The sequence below is a fragment of the Carica papaya genome, chromosome 2 (assembly GCF_054855325.1).
Source record: "Carica papaya isolate Zhongbai chromosome 2, ASM5485532v1, whole genome shotgun sequence".
Taxonomy (NCBI): Eukaryota; Viridiplantae; Streptophyta; class Magnoliopsida; order Brassicales; family Caricaceae; genus Carica; species Carica papaya.
Window position 1 is genome coordinate 26623010 of NC_142310.1, and position 22390 is coordinate 26645399.

Genomic DNA, 22390 nt, shown 5'->3' on the forward strand with positions numbered 1-22390 from the left:
AATAGATGATATTAAAAGTTAGCAAATCAATTTGGTAGAAAATATAAAAATACAAAAGTTTAACTATAACTACCTTTTCTTTTGATCTTAATTTCTCTCGTTGAAGAATTAGATCATACTGAAACAAGAAGTGATAGTCCACTTAATGGATTGTGGAGGCCTTGTCAAACTCATTACTTATGACCAAATTTAGGTGCAATATAAGAGTCCAATAAACTATGATAGCTTGCTTCGAAGAAAAAAAAAAAATCAATGATAACATTAACCAATCAAATTTTCCTGCAACATTATTCGACAAAATCATTTCATCAATATACCATTCTGTTGTCAGTTAAGAAATTAGCACATGACAATGAGCACGAGCATAGAGGGTGATTGCGTTATGAACTCCCTTAAAAAATCACCACCCAGAAGAAAGTTACAGTGAAGAAAAAATAAATCTGTAGCTGCAACTTACCAAATCAACTCCAAAGATAAAATTTGCAAATCAAATCTTCAACTTAGATAAATCACTTGCAGTTCTGAAATGATTATTATGAAGCAAACTTATCGCCAAAAGAAAAGAGTATGAGAATTTTTTCTTTTTCTTTTTGTTGCATAAAAACATCAAGAAAAAAATTATCATTTCCTCGATCATCCTTGTTGACCATTTCTCATACTGAGCCTGAAATCAGACCTTTCTGTATAAGTAATGCAAAAGAGCAACATGCCCCAGAATCCAATCTCAGTGCTTGGAGTCTTCTTCTTCACAGAACTTGGTGTATTGATCAGAGTCCATCAACTTATTCAATTCCTCCGAGTTGCTCACCTCAACCTTTATGACCCACCCATTGTCATAAGGGCTTGAGTTGACCTAATATACCACAAGCAAAGAAACATAACCATAAACCAAAAGCTTTTCAGTTATCTGATTATCATACAAATGAATCCTGCGTGAGGGAAAACATGATCGTGGTAGTGTCTACACATTCAAGTCCAACCAGTTTTCTTCAATGAAGAGAGAACAGGAAACTAAAGAGGCTAGTAAATTTTTTTTAAACAATGAATTTCAACAAAATCACTAGTATCTGGGATCAAGAGAGACTTAATATCACAAGTTTCTTTTATTTAATTCTATTAAACCAATTCATACCCAACTGGCATTTTATAGTGAAGAGGGGCTACATATGCGCTACAGTTCCAAGCAGATAGGAAATGAAAAGAAACCAGCTATGATCTAGAGGATAGAAATATGACAAGAGGAGGAGCAGATAGATAAGTAACAACCAACCCAACTTGAATACAGTATGACAGTAAATTCCGTAAGGACTTTGATAAACAATAAACTCAAGTAAAAAGCTTGCTAGTATTTCAACCAGAAGGTGCATGACATAAAGATGTTTAAGATTTGTATGGTTAAATCTCTAATCTACTGGCAGAGATCAATGATAAGAGATAATGACTGGGTGTTTGGAAGACAACTGCAACTCGTGCTGTGAGTTTTAAAAGTGTTTTTTAAATAGTTGTTAAGTAAAAACACTTTTAATGGAAAACTTTTTTATGTTTGGTAAAAATAACTATAAAAAGTATTGTCATTTTAAAACAGCTGAAACTGTATATTTGATGAAAATGATTGTTGATACTGAAATTACCAAAAAATCCATAAGAGAATAAGAGAAAAACATAAGTTCCATGATTGGTTAAAAGAGCTGTAGAAACTGAAATAATTTAAAAATTAATTAAAAATTTAATTCAAATTATTAATTTATAGATTAATATTAATAAATATGATATAATTTAAATTATTAATTATACACATTATTCATTTTAAAAATTTATACAATTAAATATAATATTGTACAAAAATAATAACATCTATTTGTATAACATTTTTATTACTATAAAAAACTAAGAAAAATATACTAATTATATTTTAAAAACTTACCAGCATTGATTATAACAATACAACATCCACACCCAAATCTAATGCCTTATTTATTCACCTTCATCAACTTTTGCACTCAGCTTTTCGCTGTGATCTTTTATCGTGTTGTATTTTCTGCAAAAACAATTTTTGTTCGAATTGTTGTTTAAAATCTCCTCTTTATTTTTTGTATTTTTTAGAAATTGATGAAAGTTCAATAAAAATTTTAAAAAATTGAATGAATAAGGTATCACATGAAGGTTCTTTGCTTGAACAACAGAAGAATCAAGAAGAATTTCAATTTAACTTTACAATTACATTGCACATTTTTCAAAATTTATACTAACATATATGAATGATAACTCATTGCCCATAATTCACTTAAGTATTTGCTCAAACAGATCACTCAATTCACTATAAACCCTAAAATTCCGTAATAACCTAAAGTACTTTCTAATTAAGATCAAGTTCTTGGATCATCAAGAGATGGCATTGAGTAGCGAAAGAGAGGACACAAGTGACTGTCTCGAGCCAACTCACGATACAATCCCCATGAAGAATATGACTGCAAGGCAAATGCACAACCTCCATTCCAATTACCAACTCCTCTAGGCAAATTATGCATTGCTCTACGCATAACTATTCTATTCTCACTCTTTCCAGCCCCTCAACTGCCACCTTAAAATTTTCGTAGAAACAAATTTAGTTTTTATTACATCCTCACAGGTCATTATCATCATCGGTGACGACTTTGATGTCTAAGACCAACCCTAGCAGCTCAATTTTGGCATTGGCAGGATCTTTGATTGCACTGCGAGCAAAAGATATTACGAGACACACTAATTAAGCAGCTACGTCAACTCATACTCCCATGTAGGTGGTGAGGATGTCATGCAAGAACTCAGGGCCAAATTTATGGGATAACAGCAACTTGTAAGGGAAGATCAATGATTTACAGAGGTTGCTGGTGGTGCGTAGACTGCAAATCACGGAGGCTAGTAGTTGGAGGTGGCTATTCACATGCGGGGAGGCAGAGAAGGTGGGCAGGTAGTTTGAGAAAGTATGGCAAAAGAAGGATTTGTGGATATACATGGGGTATGTATGTAAGTATACATTTTGAATGAGGGTAATTTCAAGATTTTAAATATAAATTTTAGCAAAAGCTAAACCAATTTTCTAAAAGCTACATATTATAGTTATTGGTTTTAAACCTATCAAAGCAGATTTTGGATTTGCTTGTTATTAAAAACCTTAACATTTTACCCGTTTAATTGCGAAGCTGCCTTTGAAACGTAAAAATCGCAGCCAAAAGCAGCCAAACAAGCCCTCAGTTTAGGACTAACTGAAAAATGATCAAGGCAGATTTTTGTCTCGATGAATCTTTGTACAGAAATTTAAACAAAAGAATCAGATGCAGGTTACTGTGAAAAGAAAAAGTAATCATGTAACTAAGTGGGTGCACTTCATCTGTAAGACTAAAACTTTTCCATCCTTTACCAAGTTCAGAACAGTGATTTTGGAAATAGATCTAATAAGCAAAAACTTCAACGACAATTTTTACAGTAAAAATGAGCAATTTCAAAATGTAGATGGTAGTAACATGTGAAATGGGGCAACAAACACTTTACTTTCAAAAAAAAAAAAAATGGGGCAACAAACAAATTAACTCACCAGACCAGGAGAGCCGTTCAGTTCTTCATTAACTTCAACCACCTTTCCAGAAATTGGAGAATTCACATCACTAGTAGCCTTGACACTCTCTACGGCACCAAAACTGCCACCTTGTTTGACAGCAGTTCCCACTTCTGGTAATTCAACATACACAACATCGCCTAAATGATCTTGTGCATGATCAGTGATACCAATAGTAGCAGCATTACCATCAACCTTCACCCACTCATGAGTGTCAGCATACTTCAGATCCTTCAGAACTGTAAGTAAATTGAAAAAAAATAAATAAACACATGAAAATTGGATATTATTGTAAAAAAATAGTCTCTCCTTGAAATAAATATATAATTAACTTCCTTCACACAGCAATATAAAATTCCATCTCACGCCTTTCTTCTATTTTGATCGGATTAAAAAAATAATTTATGAATTTACAAATAATTAATAAATATAAAAAGGATTTTACTTTTTTCTATTCATTTATTTGATTTGTTTATGTTGAAATATATGTCATAATGATACCTCATGTTATATTTGCATGTTAATACAGCCTATAGTAATTGATCAGTCACAAATTCCCATTAAATATGCAGTATCTTTTTAAAATAGAGTATAGACTGTGCAAGGTAAAACGGATATAGGATCAGACAACATCACTACCACCAATAATCATTGTTTAGTTTTTGCAGGTAAGAAATTTTACCAGTTCTAAAGTACAGGAGATAAGCAAGTAAATATCTTCCTAAAGGTTTTCAGAAACAGGATAGAAGGCAGGAAAAACAAAAACTACTTTCCCTAGTATTCTACCTGAAAGGAAATAGAAGTAATTTACTAGTTTGAGAAAAATATACAGTCCGTACATAAGTGTCTGGTGAAAATGACTACCAAGATAGCAGAAATTGAATCAAGAATCTCCAACAACATCAGTAATACAAACCAGATAGAAAGGGAGAGACAACGTTTATTAAAAAGAAAAAGAAAAAAGAAGAGAACACAACAAAAGTAACAAAACAAAATATCCCAAGTCCTAATCCACCAAAAAACTGGCAGAAGGGAAAGAGAGTAAACACAACCAAACAAAGATTAAATCAAACAAATGACAAAATTAAATAGAACTCAGGAACAAAAACATGAGGAGTTTGCCCAAAAGAATCATAGATCAGGCATAGTTGCGAAAATCCACATCAACACTGACATCGAAATATGTATATAAGAGAAGAACAGATTAAAAAAAGCAATAAAGTATACCAACGATCAGAAGTGCGACAGATTTACCTGAAGTAAACCCTCTTTGGAACACAGAGATTCTGAGGTATGAAGCAGCCCTTGACGACCACAGCGATCTTGAAGCCATTTTTGCTTTTGTTGATTTTTGGTGAGGAAAACGGCTGCTGCAACAATATCAGCAGTAGTCTGTAACTGCCTGGATGTGCGCGATCGAAGTTACAATGTTCGACCAGAAAAGAAAAAGGAGATGGCGGAGGAGGCTGCTTCAGTGATGGGTATACGAAATTCTCAGTGCAAGTTTGGTGGGTTGTTGGTGAAAGCCCTTTTCCCTTTCATTTATTTTTTAATATTTAAAAATTATAAACGAAAATAATACTGAAAAAAAAGGTGAAATTATTTTCTATAAATAAAAAATTAATTTAAACATTTTTACTAATAATTTATTAAAATTTTAAATTTAACATTACTTTTTATTATTTGTCTTATAATAGATGTACAGGTAATGACTCTCAATTCATGAGTATTTATTTCGGATTTTCAATTTAGATGTAAAGAGATCAAAAAATTATGTCAATTTTCGGTTTATATTAAACCATAAAAAATTCATATTATTTATTTTTAATAAACATTTTAATTTTTTAATTAAATATATTTTAAAAATATAATAATAATTTAATCCATTATGCGAAACGAAATAAAACGATCTGTAGGACTTTTTTTTTAATTTAACTTTTGCTTTGGTCCAGATCAATTCAATTCAAGACCGACTGACATCTTTCCCCAGCACATAGAATATAATTAGTAATTATCTATTGACAGATTAGTTTATAAATAATTATATAATAGCTAGAAATATAATATATATTTCATGTGCTGAGTAAAAATGTCAATGGGTCTTGAGTTCAACACCAACCATATAGAAAGTAAAATTTTTAAATATAAAGACATGTCTCCCTCTAGAAATTTAAAAGTAAATAACATTAAAAATCTTCATTATCAAATAAAACAAAATAAAATATTGAACTATAATCGAAAATAACGTGGAATTGAGATGTATGGTGGTGGGTCACGTGCCAACAAATTAGAAATACAGAACCCAGCAAGAAAGTTGGTGAGAGTCTGGGCTGGGCCACGTCACGTGATGATTTTGGTTTGATAAATACAATTATTTATATACAAGATAGAAGACCATGGTCTTACTCTAAGAAAACAAAACAAGAATAATTTGTCATTTTCTCTTTCTTTTTTTAGTTTTCTTTTTCTTTTCTCCATAATATATTGTTTTGGCAGAATATTTTTCATTAAAAATTAACAGGAAATTGCAACTGACCAATTGCAATACTTAAAATTTCATATTATTTTAGTAAAATTATGTTTATTTTAAATTTGTTCTTTACTTCAGTTCTCAGAAAAAGAAATGAGAACTTAGTTTATATTTTAATTTATGAAAATAAAAATAAATAGTTAATTACACCAAATACAATTATTAAATATTAAATTTATAAAATAATTAAAATATAATTTTATTCTAAACAAACTAAACCAAGTCAAATATACGAATATTTGAGCTTAGTTTGTTTGAAAATTATCAAGTTTGAATAAAACCAAAAGCTTGAATATAACTTTAGTTTTGAACTTGGATTCAAATTATTAAACCCAAGTCCGATTTGAAAAAAAGATTTAAAAAAAATCAAAATAAAAAACAAACAAAATCAAACAGTTGCAACATTTAATAGATTTATGCAATAGCAAGAACAAATAAGAAGCCATAGCAAAGTAACCAAAGCTTGACATGAATCAGCATACCAGTGCATTCAGTAGGGGAGAAGAAACAATAAACTTTATTAAAATAACCAAAGCAAAAAGATATGTGCTCTAATTCTTACTATGTTTGCTCTTGAATCTATGTATATACTTTTAAATCTAATGTTAAACCAAATACAAAACAGGAATCATAAAATTTACATCTAAATCTGTCTCTTGCTCCAGCCAAAAAAGTCTTGTGCAGACCAGATAGTAGATGGCAGACTAAGACAAAAACCCAACCAACTTGTCATATATAATGCTAGCAATCATTTTGCAGGACTTATTGTCATATACATAATTGAAAGAACAAGAAAAAATATTCATTTATTTACAGGAGATCTAGAATCCCCATGTCTTTGTGCATTGTTCTGATTACAGTGGTAACCTGCTGTAATTGATCTTCACTAGAACACGCAGAGAGCAATACTTTGGCCGTTCCTCCATCCGGGTAACAACCAGCATCAATCATTTCTTCAAAGATCTCTAAGCACTTGTTGTATAGCTTCTTTCTGGAATAAGCACCAAGACGAGATGTCCATGTTACCACATCAGCTTTCAAATTTTTGGCGGCAAGGGAAGTGAATAACTCTTCCATTCTTTCCCAAAATCCTGCCCGCCCATACACATTGATCAAGATGTTGTATGTGCTTATGTCTGCTACATATGGGCCCTTTTCCATGGCAACCAAAACCTCCTCCATCTTGTCAAACTGGCCTAACCGCCCATACAGGTTCAGCATGCTATTAAGAACAAATGTATCTGGTTTTAACCCAGATTCGTTCATTTTCTTCACAATGTCTTCACATTTTGATACATTCCCAGTTTTTGAGTAGGCAGACAAAAGTAGCATGTGGGATTTCATTGTTGGAGCTATACCTAACCTCTTCATCTCTTCAAACACAGCTTCTGCCTCTGAAATGCATAGAAACAAAAACGCAACATCTATATCAAATTCAAAGCCAAACACCATACCTTAATATGTTATAGTTCATTGCATTTTTATGTATTAATCAGAACCAAACAAAATGAGTTCTCCAGCAGAAACAATTACCCTCATGAAGGCCAGCTCTACCATATGCATCTACCATTATATTATATGATGCTCTATCTGGTTCACACCCCATGTGCTGCATGAGTGAGAATATTTCTGATGCCCCAAAGGGATAACCTGCACGACTGTTAGAAATAGAGAGTTAATTGCCTGAATCCGATTATAAACCTTCCTCGTATAAATGCATGTGCGTATCAATCAGAAAACAAAAGAACCGGAAAGTTGATTAACCTGTAAGCCTCCATGAGTGCATTGTAAGTGTATACATCAGGCTCATGCCCAGCTTCTTGAAGCTGCTCAAAAATTTCTTCAGCTTTCTCACAAAGTCCTTCTCTAGCAAATGCATTCACTAGAGCAGTGTACGTACAGATATTTGGTTTACATTTTTGACTTCTCATTTCATTAAACAACTTTAAAGCCATGTAAGATTTACTAGCCTGCTTGGTACAAAATGTACACAATAATCAGAAAGAAAATAATTTTTATCAGCAGAAAATCACAAGGAAAAAGAAACTATGAAGTTAAATATGATTTCGCAGTATATAGAAGAGAATGATTGGACCTACTGATCACAGGATATTTTCGAGGGGAATTCCAGAAGATCCAACATGGAAATGAATCCAGAAATCAAGGATATATGATCGAGTATAAGTAAAATCTCCCCCCTCATTAACAATATTTAATTAATCATTGACACTCTATAGTCTTCTTATTTCCTCTTTGCTTCAATCATCTACAACTTGTTTCCAATTCAATTGGCTACAACTTGCTTCACCTCTTGGATAATATCCATTATCCGCCCAACAACTCCCCACTTCAATCAAAATATCTGTCACCTGCTTAAAGTTCTGATTATTACTGCTACCCTCTAAGAGTGAAACGTTACTATTCCTTAGGACAGTCACCACTGAGTTTTAAATACTAAAATTTAATGTTAAGCTCCAAATAGCTGTAATGCTCAATACATTTTAATTTTCTAAGTTGCATAAAATGCCTAATTATCTTAAAAGCCAAAAAATTTGCATAAAAATATATATTAGGCATACAAGATTTCACCTTCCCATATAAGTTAATCATCAAAGTATAAGTCTCAGCTGTTGCTTCACAGTGATCTCTCTTCATCCTCTGGAAGATATTTACAGCATCTTCAGGGTTTCCTCCCTTCATTAGCCCATTAATGTAAGCATTATATACAGTTGCATCTGAAAAAAATATTAATTTAATGTTCTATATGGAAGCATAACAATTCAAGAGAATTTGTTGAAGGTACAAGTAAACATCAAGGATGTCATTGGGTAATGTCTGAATGCAAAACGCTCTGGCACCAATGAAGTTATGCATGAAATGAGGAGAACTACAAATGAGAAAAAAATAAGAGTATACAAAAGGTTTGTTGTTGTGCCAATGCATACACCAGACATCACAGTTGACCTATCCCAAAAATTTGAAGAAATATGCATATATATCCCCCTTTAGGACTGCCCTTGTAATGACCCCGAAAATCTAAAAGGAAATACATAATAATTCAAGTGCGAAAACGAAATAAAATATTAAAATTTACATTTCTTACACAATAAATTAAAAGTAATAAACAACATTACGAAATTAATTTTTTGAAAGAAATACGAGAAATAAGGAAACAAATGGAAAATTGAAAATATTTAGCATATACTCGCAATCTTCTTGCGGATTGCGCTCTGAAACCTAGTTCTTTTGATCTGAAATGGTTAATAAAGAATGAGTTACACTAACCCAGTAAAAATATCACACTATATTATCGGCATAGAAAGAAAGGTTGATATAAAATTGAAAACCACTAATTGAGCATTAAATTTAGTAAATTCATTTATCAATCATAAAATCATTTTTCGTTCACTTACCATAGTGGAATTTATAAAAACAACCTATAAAAATAATAATACCATATAGATCATAATTTTATGAACAATCATCAACATATAACATATTATAAATCTATATCCATTAACAATAAATCAAACTATAATTATTTTTCTTTTCACCAGCCTACTAGTATCGATGGGGGTTCATAGGGATGTCTTCGTTACACGTGAACCATTTTCTTTAACAATCTTAATTACATGGCGGTCCCCATACCCCGTCCAATATGAGGGTCAAATCATTAAACCTCAATACCCCGTCCGGTATAAGGGTGAAGCGGGCCGTCCCCATACCCTGTCCGGTATGAACGCCAAATTATTTAGTCTTCATACCCCATCAGGTATGAGACAACGTTCACGGTATGGTTCCCTATGTATCCGATCCGTCCACCATCTCCCAGGATATCTGATAAGGCTGCCGTTCCATCTGTTTATTTAATCACACCACTTTTTCGTTTTCCTCTAATCTCCATTTTCAAATCAAACATAATTACATAAGCAAATAAACATGTATCAAATAATGCAATCATGTCTCAAATTCCAAATCAAACAGTAGTCACGTAAGACAGCAATTCATGTATTTAAATCATAAAATAAATCGATAAGACACTATCATACTTTTAGACTATAAAATACATCAACAAAAATTAACAGAGAACAATTTGCGGTTCGGGCTCCATTAGCAATCAGTAATTAATTATGCATGTTTACTAAAATCGCACAAAATACCACATTATTTTTTATTTAAACTTCAATTCTATAATAGGGAATAAGGTGAGAGATCCTTACTTGATTTGACGCCGAAAAGGTATATGGTTTACTGCGCTTCCAGTCCCTAAGTTCCCTGAATTTTTCTCCGGGAACTGAAACGCACTTATAGTACCTACAAATATTCCAAATAAACCCAAAATCAGTCCCAAGGCCCATTCGGTCAATTTCGAAAATTCGACACGGTGGCTCCGCCGTGCTCAGATGACGGCGCCGCTGCCCACGGCGGCGGTCCCCTCACATTAGCTGTTTTCGGCCAAATTCAGCCGATTTTGCATCAATCCCTGCGAGAAAACATACTTACGGGTCTCGGTTGGCAAAAAAAACACAAAAACCCGAAAACTCACCGACGACGAGGCCCTCCGGTGCGGCAGCTCCTCCGGCTCAAGTTGCAGTTGGGTGTTTTGCTGCGGTCAACTTGTAGAGAAAAGAATGGTGATCACAATGGTGAAAAAATTACACCGAACAGGAATTGGAAAGGGTCTCATCGGAGGCGTTTTGTGAAATTCTCCACAGCGACGGCGGCGGCGGGCTTTGTCGGTATTTTTTGGCCAGTCCTTTCACTCCGATTTGACCATGGATGAGCTTAAAATTGAATTTTGTGCAAAATGAAAAATTTTTACCCTTTTAGCGGTCGGAAAGAGTTCCGGTGCGGCGGTGGGTGGCGACGATCTGCTCCCCGGTGGTTGAGTTGTCTTCTCCGGCAAGGGGTTCTGGCGGCTAGAATTAGGGTTGGGTGCGAATTGAGATTATTTATATCCATCCGCTTTTGTTTTGGGTCGTTCATCGCGTTTGATCTATACCGTCTGATCGCGATTAAATAGGGAGTGAATTTAGGCCATTCATCACGATCCAATCTAGGCCTCCATCGCGATTCACTCTGAACCGTCCAATCGCGTTTGAATCTGGCCGTTCGATTGCGTTTGGGAGGGAGCGCATCCAGGTCGTCCGTGCGCGCGAGAACGAACCTCAGCTGTTCGATCGCGGGCATGCAGATCGCCCACATAGCCCCCCCGCGTGGCCTCTCGCGTCAGTATCTTTGCCACTTGGCGCGTCCTGGTTGGTCAGAGCTGCTGACCCGACGTCTGACGTGGCGAAACTTTTCAAAATTGCATTTTAGCCACTGTTTTCTGATTTTTCTTTTAAAATACCCCAGAACCAAAATTTTCATCCATTTTTCCCAAAATTGTTTTCAATTTAATCTTCCATAAATTTTACTTAATTTTTTCATTAAATTAAAATTAAAAAAGTTACAAAAATTTTATTTACAATTTAATTCAATATTTGAATAAATTTGGGTGTTACAACTCTCCCATCCTTAAAGAAATTTGGTCTCTCAAATTTGTCTTTCCCTCTCAATCAAACAGTTGGGGATATTGGACTCTGAAGTCTGATTCTAACTCCCATGTAACCTCTCTCATTGTGTGATTCTGCCATATGACCTTTACAAAATAAATTTTCCGGTTGCGGAATAATCTACTATTTCAATCCACAATGCCGACCGGTACTTCCTCGTAGGATAAATCCTTTTGGAGTGGGAAAGACTCGTGGACCAAGATATGAGGGGGGTCCGGGTTGTACTTGCGGACCATGGATACATGAAACACATTGTGGACCTTGAAAAGTTCTGGAGGCAGTGTTAGTCTATAAGCGGCGGTACTAATTCTATCTAAGATTTCAAATGGTCCAATAAATCGGGGGGTTCAGTTTCTCCCTCCTGCCGAACCTACTGATTCTCTTGAAATGAGTGATCTTAAGGAACACCCGATCGCCTTTCTCAAATTCCAAATCTCTTCTCCGGATGTTTACATAACTCTTCTGCTTGCTCTGAGCCGTCTGAATGTTTTTCCTAATCTTAACTATTTTGGATGTAGTCTCCTCTACCAGATATGGACTAAACAGTTTTCTATCACCTATTTTTTTCCAACAAATCGGTGATTTGCATGGGCACCCATATAATACCTCATACGGAGCCATGCAAATACTCGTTTGATAACTGTTGTTGTAGGTGAACTCTATTAGGAGTATATGGTCATCCCAATGGCCCCCAGAGTCAAGGTTATAAGTTCGAAGCATATCCTCAAGTGTACGGATTGTTCTCTCTGACTGTCCATCAATCTGAGGGTAGAATACAGTACTAAGAGACAACTTCGTTCCCATGACTTGCTGAAAGCTATTCCAAAACCGAGAAGTGAATCTGGGGTCCCTATCGGACACTACTATCAGTGGCACTCCATGTAATCTGATTATTTCTCGGATATACATTCTTACTAACTTGTTCAAGGGATCTATCATTCTGATGGCCAAGAAGTGGAAAAACTTGGTAAGCCGATCAACAATTACCCAGATGACATCATGTCTTGAGCGTGTCTTAGGTAATCCTGTCACGAAGTATACGGTGATATGTTCCCACTTCCATTCCGGGATCGATAATGGCTGAAATAGCTTGCCTGAGCGTTGATGCTCTGCCTTGACCTGCTGACATACCTAATACTTAGAAATAAAGTCAGCTATATCTCTTTTCATCCTGTTCCACCAAAATCGGAATTGCATATTTTGGTACATTTTAGTACTTCGGGATGCATGACAAACTTTGAGATATGAGCCTTTGTCATGATATTCCTCTTTAACTCACTGTCATCTGGAACACATACCCTGTCTTGAAATCTGAGCAACCCACCGGCGGATATTCGAAATTCTGAGCTAACTCTCTGTTCTGCATCTCTCTTGAGGGCTATTAGAGTGGAATTGGCGGACTGAGCTTCCCTTATTCTCTGGATTAATACAGGCTGAACAGTCAGGTGACCCAAACATGTGACTCTCCTCAAGTCCTAAAGCCGTACTTGTTGTGTGATCCTAATCTGCCTGCATTCTGAAACCATCAAATAGGCTAATGTACCTGCACTTTTTCTGCTGAGTGTATCGGCTACTAAGTTACCATTTCCCGGGTGATACAAGATATTGCAATCATAATCCTTAAGAAGTTCTATCTACCTTCTCTGACGCATGTTGAGATCTTTTTGAGTGAATATGTGTTTTAAACTCTTGTGATCAGTGTAGATCTAAAAGGTCTCTCCATACAAATAATGACGTCAAATCTTCAAGGCGTGTATAATTGTGGCAAGCTCTAAGTCATGGGTGGGATAGTATTTCTCATGACTTTTCAACTGTCTGGACCCATGGGCTATGACATTCTCATGCTGCATTAAAACACAACCCAAGTCTAAATAAGAGGCATTACCGTAAACTGTATATCCCCCGATCCACTCGGCAAAACCAACACAGGTGCAATAGTCAGCCGTTTCTTTAGCTTTGAAAAACTTCTTTCACAGTCCTCATTTCACTCAAACTTGACATTTTTCTTTGTGAGCCGAGTCAGGAGAGTAGCTAGACTAAAAAACCTTTCCACAAACCTGCGGTAATAACCCGCCATCCCCAGAAAGCTACGAATCTCCTTAATTGATGTCAATTTTTTCTAACCGAGTACTGCTTCAACCTTTTAAGGGTTCACTGACACTCCATCTTTTGATATGATGTATCTTAAGAAGGTGGTCTGCTCAAGCTAAAATCCACACTTATTCAACTTTGCATACAGTTTTTTGTCTCTGAGAACCTGCAAAACTTGAGCTAAATGGTGAGCATGTTCCTCTTTACTTTTTGAATAAACAGTATGTCATCGATGAACACAATAACAAACTGATCCAAGAATTGTCTGAAGACCCTGTTCATCAAGTTAATGAAGATGACTGGGGCGTTGGTTAGTTCAAATGGCATGACCAAGAACTCATAGTGTCCGTACCTGATTCGAAAGGCTGTCTTGAGGATGTCTTCTGTTCTGATTTTCACCTGATGGTAACCTGAACGCAGGTCTATTTTGGAGAATACCCGTGCACCCTGCAACTGATCGAAGAGATCATCAATCCTGGGAACGGGATACTTGTTCTTGATTGTGACTCTGTTCAACCCTCTATAATCAATACATAACATCAACATCCTATCTCCCTTTTTGGCAAAGGTAACTCCGGCACCCCAAGAGGACACACTATGTTGGATAAAACCATTGTTCTGCAATTCAGTGATCTGTTTCCTTAGTTCCTCCATCTCAACACGGCTCATGCGGTAAGGAGCAACCGAAATAGGCTGGGTGCCTAGTTGGAGGTTTATGGTGAATTCGACTTCCCTGTCCACTGGCAGTCCGGGTAGTTCATCCGAAAACACATTTGTAAAGTCTCGGACTACCGGAATCTCTTGAATACAAATATATTTCTTGGATTTCCTAGTTAGAGAAAACAACAAGGTTAAAGTACTCGACGAATAAGAAAATTTGCTATGAAGGAATAAATGCTAAATTATTTTATTAATTTGTAAATGACTCCTCATTAGCAGGATTGAATACAACTTTCTTACTAAAACAATCTACGGTGGTGTGATACGCTGCTAGCCAATTCATTCCTAAAATTACATCAAAATTCCTCGTGTCTAATTCTATCAGGTCCACACTCAATTTCCTATCTGCTATATCTACGACACAAGCCCTGTACCACGTTCGGGTTATCTTCTGCATCATGCTGGGTGAGATTGTAAGCTCTGTCCTGGATAGGAGGTCTACCCTGATTCTGATTTTTTGGACACTCTCCCGCATAATGTTGGACACTACCACATATGCCACAGGTGTTATTGAGGCGGTAGCAGGGTCGGTCCCCATGATTCCTACCATAATGCTAACAAATCTTACCGCGTCCTGCCACTGGAGCTTGAGGGGAAGTCTGGATCATCGGCCTGGGCCTCTTGTTCTGTTGAATAGGCGCAGTAAGTGTTGGTTTGCAGGATGGAGCTAAGGGTTTGAGGTTTCCTGCTGTCTGAGAGAGGGTGCGGAAGCTTTTCTCCACTAGCTGTGCCTTGGCCAGAACGGCCGATTAAGTCCTGAGCTCCAGCACAAACAAATGCTGTCTGATCTCTGGGCAGAGACCCCACTCGAACCTCCTAACCTTCCTGCCTTTATCCAACAACGTCTCAGGGGAGTATCGGCCCAACTCCAGGAACTTGCGGGCATATTCTGACACAATCATGTTCCCCTGGACTAACTGTACAAACTCCATTTCCTTCAGATGTCGGAGGTGCTCTAGAAGGTACTCTGCATGAAAGGCTGGTAGGAACTGTTCCCAAGTAACTGGAACAGGCAATGTGGTCTGTTTGAACTCCTACCAGCGGTTTGCTTCTCCCACTAGCATGTAGGTAGCAAGGATGACTTTCTATTCGAGAGTCACTCCCAGGGTCTTGAAGGCCTTCTCTGTCTCTACTAACCAGTACTCGCCATCTTTAAAAGAGAATCTCCCTGTAAAAGTAGATGGCTTTAGTCTCTTGTACCTCTTTATTTAGTCTGGGTCAATCATGGGAGGAACTGAGTCCCGTAGAAGAGGGACTGGGCCATGCTGAGGATAGATTGGGGGGCCCTGCGGTGGTACTTGCTGATACGGTGAGAGCACCAGATTGTACTGTGGCAGTGCCAGGTGGTACTGTGGCTGTGGTACCGAATTATACTGTGGTTGTGCCGGGTGGTACTGTGGAGGAGCAGGGTCGTACCGGGGTGGCTTGGGATCCTCTCGCTGCAGGGCTGGCTCAACCTGTGGCAGCAGGGGAGGGTCAGGTAGCTCCCTCCTCTCCTCTCGTCCTTGCCGGGCAGCAATGAGTCTCTCCAGCATCTTAAATATTCGGTCAACATCTTACCTAAGCGAACCATCCCGAGTTGCTCGGTTTAGTGGGGGTTTTCCTCTTCTCATCTCTCTGTAAATACATTTCACAAGGAATGATTGAATGATAATTCATTATTTTGGTGTTTTCCTAAGGATTATTGTATAAGGAATGAGTATGAGAAACGCGACTCTGATACCAACTGTAACGATCCCGGAAATGCAAAAAGAAATATATAATAACTTAAGTGCGGAAGTGAAATAAAAGATTAAACTTTAAATTCCTTACACAATAACTTAAAAGTACTAAACAATATTACGAAATTAATTTTTTGAAAGAAACACGAGAAATAAGGAAACAAATAGAAAATAAAAAATATCTAGTATTTACTCGCAATCTTTTTGTAACACCAAAATTTATCAAAATATTGAATTTAATTGTAGATACAATTTTTGTAGTTTTTTTTTAATTTTAATTTAATGAAAAATAGAGTAAAATTGATGGATGATTAAATTGAAAACAATTTTGGGAAAAAATGGTGAAAATTTGGGTTTTGGGAATATTTTTGAAAGAAAAATCGAAAAACAAGAGCCAAAATGCAATTTTGGGAAGTTTCACCACGTCAGACGCCGGGTTAGCAGCCCTGACCAATCAGGACGCGCCAAGTGGCAGAGACGTTGACGCAGGAGGCCACGCGGGGGGCCACACGGGCGATCCGCGTGCCCGTGATTGAACGGCTGAGGTCCGTTCCCGCGCGCATGAACGGCCTGGATGTGCTCCCTCCCAAACGTGATCGAACGGCCAAATTCAAACGTGATCAGACGGATCAGAGTGAATCACAATAGACTGCCCAGATTGGATCGCGATGAACGACCCAGATTCACTCTCTATTTAATCGCGATCGGACAGTACAGATCAAATGTGATGGACGGCCTAGATCAAAGTGGATGGATATAAATAACCCCAATCCGCACCAAACCCTAACCCTAGCCGCCAAAACCCCTCGCTGGAAAAGACAAATTAGCCGTCGGAGAGCCGACCACCGCCACTTGCCACCACACTGGAACCCTTTCCGACCTTCAAAAAAGGTAAAAACTTTCCTTTTTGCACGAAATTCAATTTTAAGCTCACCCATGGCTAAATCGGAGTGAAAGAATCTGCCAATTGGTCGGAAAACACCGGCGAAGCCTAGCAGCGCCGCCGCGGGGCATTTCACAAAATGCTTCCGATGAGGCCCTTCCCGATTCCCGTTCGCTGTAATTTTTCCACCCTTTTGATCATCGTTCTTTTATCTACAGGTTGACCGCAGCAAAATACCCAATCGCAATGTGAGCCGGAGGAGCCGACGCACCGGAGCGCCCCGCCGTCGATGAATTTCGGATTTTTGTGTTTTTGTGGCCAACCGAGGCCCCTAAATGTGTTTTCTCGCAGGGATTGATGCAAAATCGGCTGAATTCGGCCGAAAACAACCAACCTGAGGCGGACCGCCGTCGTGGGCGGTGGGCACCGTCGTGGGCGGTGGGCACCGTCGCTAGAGCACGGCGGAGCTGCTGTGCCAGATTTACGAAATTGGCCGAGTGAGCCCTGAGACTGATTGGATTTATTTGAAACATTTGTAGGTACTATAAGCGTGTTTCAATTCCCGGAGAAAAATTCAAGGAATCCAGGGACCGCCTGTAAGCACAGTAAACCGTTTAGCTTTTCGGTGTCAAATCGAATAAAGATCCCTCACCCTATTCCCTATCATAGAATTGAAGTTTAAATAAATAATAATGTGGTATTTTGTGCAATTTTAGTAAACATGCATAATTAATTACTAATTGCTAATGGAGTCCGAATTGGAAATTATTCTCTGTTAATCTCTATTGATGTATTTTACAGTCTAAAAGTATGATAGTGTCTTATCGATTTATTTTATGGTTTAAATGCATGAGTTGATACCTTACGTGACTACTGTTTAATTTGGGATTTGAGACATGATTGCATTACCTGATACATGTTTATTTGCTTATGTAATTATGTTTGATTTGGAAATGGAGACTAAAGGAAAATGGAAAAGTGGTGTGATTAAATAAACAGATGAAACAACAGCCTTACCAGATATCCTAGGAGATGATGGACGGACCGGGTACATAGGGAACCCTACTGTGAACGTTGTCTCATACCGGATGGAGTATGTAAACTGAATAATTTGGCGCTCATACCGGAAGGGGTATGGGGACGGCCCGCTTCACCCTCATACCGAATGGGGTATTGAAGTTTAATGATTTGACACTCATACCAGGCGGGGTATGGGGACGGCCCTGTAATTGAGATTGTTAAAGGAAAAGGTTCACGTGTGGCGGGACATCCCTATAAAACCTCATGAATACTAGTAGGCTGGTGAAAGAGAAACAGTTATGGTTTGGTTTATTGTTAATGGATATGGATTTATAATATGTTTTATGTTGCTGATTGTTCATAAAATTATAATCTGTATGGTATTATTGTTTTTATAGGTTGTTTTCATAAATTCTACTATAATAAGTGAACGAGAAATGATTTTATGATTGATAAATGAATTTACTAAATTTAATGCTATATTAGTGGTTTTCGATTTTATATCAATTTTTGTTTCTGTGCCGGTGATATAGTGTGATATTCTTATTGGGTTAGTGTAACTCATCATTTATTTAATCATTTCAGATCAAGAGAACCAGGTTCCAAAGTCCAATCCGCAAGAAGATTGCGAGCAGATACTAAATATTTTATATTTTTCATTTGTTTCTTTATTTCTCGTGTTTCTTTTAAAAAATTAATTCCATAATGCTGTTTAATACTTTTAAATTATTGTATAAAAAATGTAAATCTTAACCTTTTATTTCGCTTCCACATTTAAGTTATTATATATTTTCTTTTGAATTTTCGAGATCGTTATAACCTTGCCAGTGAAAGACCAGAGCTCCTGATGAATTCCCAATTACCTTATGCTAGTCCAAATAAATTGGAAAGTAGGGTAAAATATGGAGCTAAGAACAATCTAGTTATTAAGCAACATTTTGTTTATCAAAAAAGGTATATGTCAACTGATTAGTATATAAAATACATTATTAATTAGAAAGAAAATTTATAAGGTCTTTGAAATTCTATCCTCACCGCCATTGGGAACCTAGTCCTTAATTCTAATACTCTATAGACAGAAAGAAAAATGTGATAGTCATTCGTGAAATTCTACCCGACAAGAAAACTTTCCCTCTTGAAACACAAGGAATATGTAAAAAGGTGGTCATAAACATACTTGGCGGAAGTCCATACTTTCGCATCTCAGCAAAGACAGCTTCAGCCTTCTCTATGGACCCAGATGTGCAATAGGCCTTTAGCAGAAGGGCATAAGTATCTTCTGTAGGCACACATCGGGCTTCAAGAAGTTGTAAATATGTTGATTCTGCTTTCTTGCACAGACATTTCTGCCCATAAGCGTCTATAAGCAAATTGAAGCAGATGACATCAGGCTGAAAGGAGCTCCTGTCCAATATCCACTCACATATCTGTATGCAATTATAGTGTTACACTCAAGGAAATAGCAGGAAAATCAAACACTGTCAAATCAATATAAATTAGAAAACAAATTTAACTGTAAACAGATTCAAATTCATATGCACATATAGGCAGTGGTCAACTGTAGAAACAGATTCATTCACTAAAGCAAATGCTTCTTATAAAAAACTATCCCAAGTATTGCAGACTCTATCAGAGTCATCTAATCCTCTTCCTTAAGAATCTCTAGCATTTTACTTGTATTATTAACTAGATACCATTTTGTCTTGAAAGTACTTTGAGAAGTTAGACAGCCGCTAATGTCCAGTCTCATTGCAATAAAAATAACTATTTATCCTATATTTAATTCACAGATTGTGAATTCAAGAAAACGGAGCAAGAAACCAGTGCACACATGCAGTTGAAACTTTTTAAGGGATTGTTAAAATCAGGGTTCGAGAAGAAGAGGTTGCCATGCAGCCACTAAAAAGCTGCTGCTTTCTTAATCTTTATGAATAAGTTCATCTGAAGAATCAGTAGCTTGTCAAATCAACTGCAAGAATTCCTTTTTAACTATTGTTCTGCAATTAAAATCAGTTGGAACTTGCTTGCTTTCAATCTGCTACAGATTTTGTACCTTAGATGATAGGATCACTTTCCCTTTGGTGGTATCTAAGATTACCAAGACCAAGTAGCTGATTACTAATACAAGTATCAACAACTCAAAGTCTATGACTTAAATAATTGTAGAATTTAACCTCAATGAAATAAGACAGACATTTGGCCTCTCTATCCCAGTTCTGAAATAAAGAATTTCAGAAAAATTTATGATTCACATGGATTCCATCACTAGTTCACAGTATATATTACCTTCTGAAAACAAAAACAACATTAGAAAGGAAGGAAACAAATTAGAAAAAATTGTTTCTCACCAGTATAATCGGATCCCATTTTTTATTTAGACGAAGTTGAACAGCCACATTAATAATATCATCCCATGAGGCATGTGTGAGAGGAAGACTATTGAGAGCAGCCTCAATTCTACTGGGATCCACGTGGTTCCGCACAAAATTAAGAATCTGCTGAGCAGTAGGGCTCAAAACAGGGAAAATTCCATCAACAAATCCAGATCCATATTTCCATCCTTGTCCTCTTAAAGAACCACCTAAAATGAAGACCATTATCAGAACATAGTGTGATACGTAAACTACATAAAACAGAAGCATGAGATCATGAGCCACATACATCTTTTTCTGGAGAGTTTTTTGCGATTAAAGCTTCTCAATTTGCCACGTTTGTCAATGAAAAAGCCCTCTCTTTTACAGGTCTCAACAAGGGCACCGCTCGACTCTTTGGCTGATCTCCACCTGAAACTTTCTTTACAACTTCTTGGTTCTATAAACATATAGTTCAGAGTAGTGTTTCCAACAATCAACCTACAGAAAGCCCAATCCGAAATGAACCGAAATTAATCATTACACATATAAGCATGCCGTACTAAAATTTCCACTTCGTTATTTATCCAAAACACATCAGTTCATTTCCAATACCAATAATCAAACACGTTGTCCTCAATGTATGAAATGAAGCTTAAAATAACTTCCAAAACCTCTTTCTGCTTTCCTGTCCATTACTCACTACTGCGTAATGACAGAAACGAAATTCTACGAAGTTAATGAAATTCTATCAAAATCATCTCCCAAAACAGAGCAAAAAGTCCCGCCCAAAATAAATGAGAAATAGAAATAGCATACGAGAGAAATGAGAAGCAGCATTTGTTGCATTAATGAAAAGAAGAGAAAAACTGAAACTTACATGAATGGACATAGAAGGAGCTTCGAGTTGAATATTAATTGAACAGTATGCTATACAGAGGACGTATAAAGATTTATCTAGCTATTCAAAGGATAATGCACTTCCCAGTGAGGATAATAAAACGAGCGAAAAGATAATTAAAATATCTAGCTTGGACTTTTATTTTTAAAAAGGGCCCCAAAGAGCGCGATATTACAATTTAGCCATCCCGTAATTTCGATATCAATGTTTTAGTTGGAAGTGTAAATTCATCAGATTAGTTTAGTTTATAGGCTATACTGGAACTAAATCATTAAATTTAATTTTTAAGATACTGAATTAAACCAAATTAATTCAGGTTGATTTTGTTTAAATTGAATTTCTAATTCAAATTACATAAATTTCATTGTATATTATTAACTTACATTCAAAACTATATATCTTAAAACTATAATTTTTTTATAAAATAAACAAGTTCTACATTCAATTTAGCAAAATAAAACAAAATAATGAATACTCATTCTTTTAAATATATTTATTAATTTATAATATATTAATAGATGAACTAATAATAACAATAATAATAATAGTAGGATATTGTATATTTTTAGTTACTTGATAATTTAATATATATATATTTATATTATTTTTTAATTATATATGCAACTGTATTTTGGTTTGATTCTCCAATTCAAAATTATTTTTTAAATGGTCAACAACCCAATTAAACCAAATTATTTATCTTTGATTCATTTTCTTCGATTTGTATTGAGCAATTTATATCTACCGTGCTTGCTAATAAATACTTTTATTATTTTTATGAGAGTTGTATTATCATTAATTTTTTAAGTATTTATTTAATTAATAAAATATATGAATTTTTATTAAAAATTTAAATTATAATTTATAAGAATATTTTAATTAATAAGAGTAAGTATTATCTAATTATTTTCATTTTACTTCAAAGTATATTATTAATAGATAAATGACATGTTTTTTATTCATATTTTCATACAAAATATTAGTTTATTCTGTAAAAAATAAAATTTTTTAATCAATAGCAAA

At 35.9% G+C, this 22390-nt stretch overlaps 2 protein-coding genes across 3 annotated transcripts; both read right to left on the bottom strand.

The window, feature by feature from the left end:
• Nucleotides 1-474: 474 nt before the first annotated feature.
• LOC110808772 (Single hybrid motif superfamily protein) lies at nt 475-5125 on the bottom strand. Its single transcript, XM_022034378.2, has 3 exons — nt 4850-5125; nt 3575-3834; nt 475-853 (listed from the first exon to the last, which is right to left on the bottom strand). Exons 1-3 carry the CDS (start codon nt 4926-4928, stop codon nt 725-727), a joined length of 468 nt encoding a protein of 155 aa, XP_021890070.1. The 5' UTR covers nt 4929-5125; the 3' UTR covers nt 475-724.
• A 1705-nt stretch (nt 5126-6830) lies between these two features.
• LOC110808744 (Tetratricopeptide repeat (TPR)-like superfamily protein) lies at nt 6831-21472 on the bottom strand. 2 transcript variants are annotated; one of them, XM_088213765.1, is made up of 8 exons: nt 21347-21472; nt 20777-20967; nt 20464-20696; nt 19293-19542; nt 8715-8860; nt 7890-8095; nt 7659-7783; nt 6831-7519 (listed from the first exon to the last, which is right to left on the bottom strand). In XM_088213765.1, coding segments are annotated over exons 1-8 (1737 nt in total). In that variant the 5' UTR covers nt 21349-21472; the 3' UTR covers nt 6831-6935. The 2 variants fall into 2 exon arrangements, with proteins under 2 accessions (XP_088069891.1, XP_088069892.1); XM_088213766.1 differs by lacking the exon at nt 21347-21472 and adding an exon at nt 21082-21307.
• Between the last annotated feature and the right edge of the window lie 918 nt (nt 21473-22390).